The sequence below is a fragment of the Hesperophylax consimilis genome, chromosome 27, assembly GCF_061612785.1.
Source record: "Hesperophylax consimilis isolate HC1 chromosome 27, BYU_Hcon_1.0, whole genome shotgun sequence".
Taxonomy (NCBI): domain Eukaryota; kingdom Metazoa; phylum Arthropoda; class Insecta; order Trichoptera; family Limnephilidae; genus Hesperophylax; species Hesperophylax consimilis.
In genome coordinates this window covers 25767417-25774158 of record NC_142862.1, presented here as the reverse complement: position 1 = coordinate 25774158, position 6742 = coordinate 25767417, and the positions used below count along the sequence as shown (strand labels likewise).

The window sequence follows — 6742 nt, the reverse complement described above, 5'->3', positions numbered from 1 at the left end:
AATGTTAAAAAGAGCAGTTTTTTATTCCAAAGAATTATAAGATACAAAAGATGAATTATTCCATTGCGACGTGACTTAGTTGTACCCGGAAACCATGTGCGCCAGGCCCCAGTTGTGCGTCAGTTCCAGGGGGCCCTCCACAGTGCATCCGTCAGCCGTTACCACTCCGATCTGGTAGCGGGGGTAGGAGCGGGCGTCTCGGTAGAACAGGACCTCGAGGCACTTGGTGACCAGCTCTCTGTAAGGGATAGATTGGATAGTTTTGACAAATTCCATGGAAGACCATATTGACAGCAATGTCTCAGGGAGCTCTAGTAAATAATAACAAAACGGTGTCTCTTGAACTCTTGAAGAGCAGTTCCAGAGGAAATATATCCAGTAGGCCGTTAGGGAAAGCAACTCCAGGGGCCCTAGTACAGTCGATAAAAAAATTGGCTAAATCCATCATCTGCAGTTATTAGGCGGCCTAGGCAATTCCCACCAGTGTTGCTATCGTAGGATGATTTATTATTTATTTCATTATCAACATCGTCTTGACTATCGATACGCCTAACGAGCACTAATATACATGTGAAATCGATACAAAATCATTCAGTCAGTTAAGCCCATCGATTGATGTTGTTAAATTATCGATTTGGCAGTGCTAGGTCCCTAGAGGCAGTACGAGGAGAGGCCGGGCCTGCAATGGACGAAAGCTGCTGACGTAGCTCAGGACGAATGGAGACGCCTTTTATATTAATATCCCATAAGCGATCATTAACAAATTCCTTCTTAAGCAGGGATGAAATTGCCTCGTTTAGGGTAGAAACCGGACCGTTGCTTGTTTGTTTGTCCTCGGTTCTTGAGGATTTTAAAGTATATTGAGAATAACTCACTTGGCCTTAGCCTCGTCAATGTCCTTGCCATGCTCCGTGTATTCGCGCAGCAGCGGCTTGGACATGTGCGAGCCCATGCCAGTGGCGATGCAGTCATCCTCGTATGCCGTTCCAAGCATATCCACGGCGCCTAGGAAGGGTTCTCCATCCTGAGTCAGAAAACATATTGTTAATAACATTGGTACATAGTAGACATTTGCAGAATACTTGTTGTCCTCAACAGCTTAACAAGGGGAATGTCTCATCAGCTTTTGTGTTTCCTCCATCCTACATACTCACTCCTTCATCTTCTTGACCTAATTTGCACAGTTGTCACATATTATGTGATCCATCGGTGGCTATCCAGTGATATATTTTTTTTTTTACTCTAGCTCCACACAAAAGGTCCTGAGGAAAATAATATTTTAATCTTTGGGGATATTAAAAACTTACCTTTTTAAGCTGTCATACCCTTAAATTAAATATACCATTCCTGAGAGAAAGTCCAGTTATATCCAATTTTCTAATTATGGCCTAAATCCTGTATCTAAATTTCGCAAATAAACAATTAGATAATTTTAATTAATAGTTAATCTCAAGTGACGTACCAGGTAAGTATTGTACTGTAAATTATCTCCATAAATAGTTAGTAATAACATAGATCACTGTAGAAATGTATTATAAATTTGTACAGCACCCTTCAGGTGATTTCGCACAAAAACGGCGCTATACAAGTCATCCAATTATTATTATTATTATGATGTTGTGTTGAGGGACTTTTAAAAAAATGAAGAAGAGGAGGTTTTGGGAAGGAAAAAGGTATAAGGATTGTGTAGGAATCTGGAGGTCAGATTGCCCAGGAGTGACCACTGCGGTGCAAGGTGATGGATCGGGAGAGTCAAGCTGGAGAGGTGAAACGGTCTCAGTAAACCTGCTTCTCCCAATCCGGCCCACCTCACAGTTGGTGAGCAGAATAAACTTCAACCGATGAGCCTGGGTACCCCTGTTAAGAAACCAAAAGCAGCTTGTCACTTGGGGTGACCTATGATGGAGATGTTGATTATCCAATAAATGAATTAAGTTGCGCCTTTTTATTTTTAATAGCCCTTCAAAACTGCACTTTCTGTTTTTGCACGTCTGTTTTGCCGCACCCTGTATTAAAAAAATATTCTAAACGACTAGAAGATTGAATCATATAAAATTCATTACTTGACAAGTGTAGAATTTAAGTAACGGACATAAAGACACAGACTCTTGAAATAAACGACTTTCCAGCAAGTAAGAAAGAGAAGTTGACTGACCTGCATGCCACCAATGACGTATGTGTTCCACAGGGGGTCGAACTTGCTCCTCCGGTTGTAGAGGACACGGGTGAGCCAGCAGTGCATGGAGCGTGGCTTTAGAAGCATGCCGTCGTCTAGGCACTGCTCGTCGATGCTGCAAATATAAAACAGCTGTTAACAACAAGCAAAAAAGGATATTTTATCACCCGAGTCATTCCGAGGTATTACTTTTTGTTCTTCATGAGCCTTCTGACGTCCAGTTTTTAACGTGGACCTTCCTCAATTTTTTATAGATTTGCCTATCTTTGGCAGCTTTCACCCATCCAAAGCCTGCAGTTTTCTGAATGGAGGGTCAATAGTTACGGAAATAATTAAGTACGATTCGAATTATTTTCATAACAATTCCCCCTGTTAAAAAAGCGATGTTCACTGACATCTAGCGTCCATCTCCAAGATAATTGGAGTTGGTAAAACAGATTCCATGTTCAAAGGTAAATAGTACTGTTTTTACTATTAAAAGCAAAACACTAGTCATAATCTCTCTCTCCTTTTTCAAAAACTGGTAACATTAAAACAGCTCTTTTGTACCTGAGTTTGCAAAGTGTCGGGCCGGGAAAAAATATATTTATAATGTGATTTCATTAGTGCAATAAAAGTTCCGTTATTCTGAAGATAAATGCGTTTATTTAAACTGAAGATCCCAGGAAACATCATAAAATTTAACACCCCCCCTCTGCAAATCAGTTTGGCGATTGTAATGATAAAGACGACCACCTCAGACTCTCTCCTTGTCCACCCATTCGAATTACTAACCTTGTAAAATAGAAATATCCAGAATTAGTGATGGACATTTTTGTAAGAACATTCTTGGTCCATGTTTGCGCTTCAAATGCACAGATCGCGGACGCTAATTCTTCGGAACACCTTCTATTGAATTACCGGTAAAACGGGAACAGCATTACCACCTAATGTCTGTGCTGTAAAGAGTGCAATCTTTATGGTTGTTAAAAAGGGGAATCTATCAAAATACCACCTGTTAATATTGAGGTTTCATCAGATTGCCGAAGGTGACCCATCCGAATTTTCTTATTTTTTTTGCCGTTTCCTTACAACACTACAAAATAACAATTACTCACATCTTCCTTTCCATGATGGCCTTCATGTACTGGAAGTCTGCATAGTCTCCTCCGGCAGCCACCAACATGTTCTTGTTCATGTTGAGGACGCGGGGGCAGTCGCGGAAGCGGGCCAGCGAGCCGTATGAGCCGAGGGTGTCAGCTCCGATGACCACACCGCCGTTAAATTTCACTGCGATTACGGACGCAGATGTGGTGATTGGGGCCCTGCAAAATTAAACAACATAATCTTCTCTATCCAGTATCCAGATCACCATTCATAATGGAAACGTTTCTTGAAATGGCTGTATCATTTTCAGTAGCAAAATCAGTGTCGTAAACAAATTTTAAAAAAATTCCATGGAATTAATGAAAATGCAATAGGCAACATAACGTGAGAATTTTTTTTGGTAAAAACAAGATTTTTTTAAATAAAAAAAAATAAAAAATTGAATATAAAAAAAACTAGCCTAAACACGAATTTTAGATTAATACAAGACATCAGGAATACCAACAACCAAAATGTCATAGAATATGAAAAGAAATTATTGTAAAACATCAATGTGACGTTGTCTCATACAAAAGCAAATTTTAATTCAAAGTAATTGTAATTTTAAATGCAGTATTTTCCTTCCCCTGGATGCAAATAGTTTTATGTTGAGTAAGTTTAATCAAAGTGTTATTTCAAAAGATTATCTATTCATTAATTTTCTCTTATTCCGCTTCACTCTTAATACGCAATATTTCACTTTCAAATAAATGAATTTAGCTTTATTAATTCAAAACATGATTTATTATGTCGGGGGAGACGGAAATATACGCACTTTTAATTTTAATTTCGTTTATTAAGTCACTTACGCGATATGTCAATTAGTATGCGGCGCCGCCGACGGCGACTATATTCATATCAAGAGTTGGATTATATTCATAATATCGTAATTCATACCTACAAAATATTTCATAGACACTGCTACCAACCAAAAAAAAATTAGTATTGCCATATAAAATAAATAATATCATCGTGTATAATTAATCCATATATGTAAGTCAATGTATTATTTATAACAAATAATCAACATATAATTAAATTAAATAACCCGAATAACAAACAAATAGAATAAAATGTGATTAAACGTATTCCGTTAAGGTAGTTTAGATTAGGTTAGGTTAGAACATGGAAAATAGGTATTAGAATTAAATCACAAACCAGTCTATACAAACCTAGCGTAGCCCACAAACTACTTGAAAACTGGGATGTAACTCTAAAGGGGACGCGAGCAGGCATTATTAAAGGGGCATTTTTTTTGCTATAGAAAATCACAGTTAGATTAGGTTAGGTTATATATATTAATTCAATATTTTCAAGATTTTATTTTCTTTAACTGAATAAGTTCGTAGGTAGGTACTGTACCTAACCCGCGCACTGGCTAGGTAAATTACTAGTTGTGGCAATTCCGGCAAATGTCACATTATTTTGTTTCTTTGAAATCTCGTGTGACATATCGCGTAAGTGACTTAATAAACTAAATTAAAATTAAAAGTGCGTATTTTTCCGTCTCCCCCGACATAATAAATCATGTTTTGAATTAATAAAGCTAAATCCATTTATTTGAAAGTGAATAATAATAATAATACTTGGATGACTTGTATAGCGCCGTTTTTGTGCAAAAACACCTCAAGGGCGCTGTGATATTGCGTATTTACCGTGAAGCGGAATTCGTAACCTTTACCATGAAATTTTCTATTTTTGTTATTACTAGGCGAGATAAATTGCTATTTCTTCGTTTGACATATCGGTAGTTAAATGCAAACATATTATATTGCATAGGGTCAATGAATTGAACAAATGTGACATTTGTTTAGAATTTAAATACTGCATTCATTTTTGTTGTCAAGTTAAGAGCTCTAAAGTGAATTTTGGAAAAATGATGGCACGGAGAAGTTGATGAAAACCGGCAAAAATTAACCTAATTGACGATGTAGCCAAGATTTCATTATTTGCAAACTGTCAAACTTTGTATGACTGGCATTTTTCAGGTTATGATAAAAGAAACATAGGACTATTCAAATACTCTATTTTCTTTCAACCATAACAAGCAAATATATATTTTTGAAATTTAAATAGATAATACTCACTGCGAACGTTTGGTATAATCCTGAGTTCCAGAAAAGTTTTTCAAATCGACGAAATTGGAACATCCTCCGGGGAAATTATACATAGCGCCGGGAGCGGGTCCATTGTGCCAGAAAGGTGGTGCGGTTGTTCCAATATTATATGCCATTTTGTGACTATGAACTTAACTTTTGTGTATTATTAATTATTTGCACAAATAAAGCGTTCTCAATGTATTAATTTGTAAGTAACAAGATGACAACTAAAAATTGAACGTTTCAAAGAAAACTTTATTTCTTGTTTCTATGCTTTCTATGGTTATGTTGAACAGAGCTGCCAGTAATTTAAAATATTTTGTTTTCATCAAGAATGAAAATTCAAATGAGGAATGCTGGACAAATATCATCAATTTTGTTTGCGATCGTTTCTCGTAAATAATAAAATAGTTCTCAAAAATACTGCAAATAGGTTTATGCTTTCTCTTCTTATTATATTTTTCTTACAACTAGAAATTATGGTATCCAGTATCCATGGACTGTCTTTAATTTGTAATAAATTAATAAAATATGTGGTTTTAACATCTAATTCATAACCAGAGAGGGAGATAAATTTAACTTTGTATGTTGTACTAATTAGTGCCTGTAATGTTATCACTATCAGCAGATGTCCAAAAATACACAATAATATTAGAATTATTCAAGTATCTGTTGACTAATCATGTTACAACACTAGAACACTATTAAAAAATAAAATTTACAAAACTACTATGCTATCACCGTGGGATAATTGCTTGTCAACTTTAAATAATACACAATTATATGAAAGCCTCCGAGCCGTATGATCTGAACATTTATCGTCGAATATTAGGGTTTCGGGTTCAAATGCTGTCACAGGGGTAATTATCGTTTTTTTATATGTATATATATATATATGAGGGTTGGGCGGTACGTGTAAGATTATACCCTTTCCCGTTTAACATGCTACTTAATTAAAAAAAAAAAAAAACGATAATTACCTCTGTGAAATACATGTATATATATAGTCTGAGTGCTGTAATATTTGTTGTTTTATTTGATCTCAAAGAATCTCACAAAATAAAGTTGCCCATACATATAAATATTAATATGAGCATTATCTATTTAAAAATAAAAATTATAACTAAAATAATATAGCTAAAAGAAAAATAACAACTCAGTATTTACTTTCCTTTATATTTATTCAGCATTTCAAAATAATTCTTGATGAAGTTAAATAAGTTTTAATATTTAGTAAAGAAAATAATTTATAAAAACGACCATACATATTATTTTTGAATTCAATATCTGAAATATTTCAAAAACCAAATATAATAATTGTCTGTAATTAGTATTTACTATT

The 6742-nt window shown here is 35.3% G+C and overlaps 1 protein-coding gene across 1 annotated transcript; it reads right to left on the bottom strand.

Moving 5' to 3' along the window:
- Positions 1 to 5675, bottom strand: Prosbeta7 (proteasome subunit beta type-4). Its single transcript, XM_089647713.1, has 5 exons — positions 5389 to 5675; positions 3274 to 3480; positions 2156 to 2291; positions 876 to 1024; positions 1 to 238 (listed from the first exon to the last, which is right to left on the bottom strand). Exons 1-5 carry the CDS (start codon positions 5532 to 5534, stop codon positions 76 to 78), a joined length of 801 nt encoding a protein of 266 aa, XP_089503839.1. The 5' UTR covers positions 5535 to 5675; the 3' UTR covers positions 1 to 75.
- Between the last annotated feature and the right edge of the window lie 1067 nt (positions 5676 to 6742).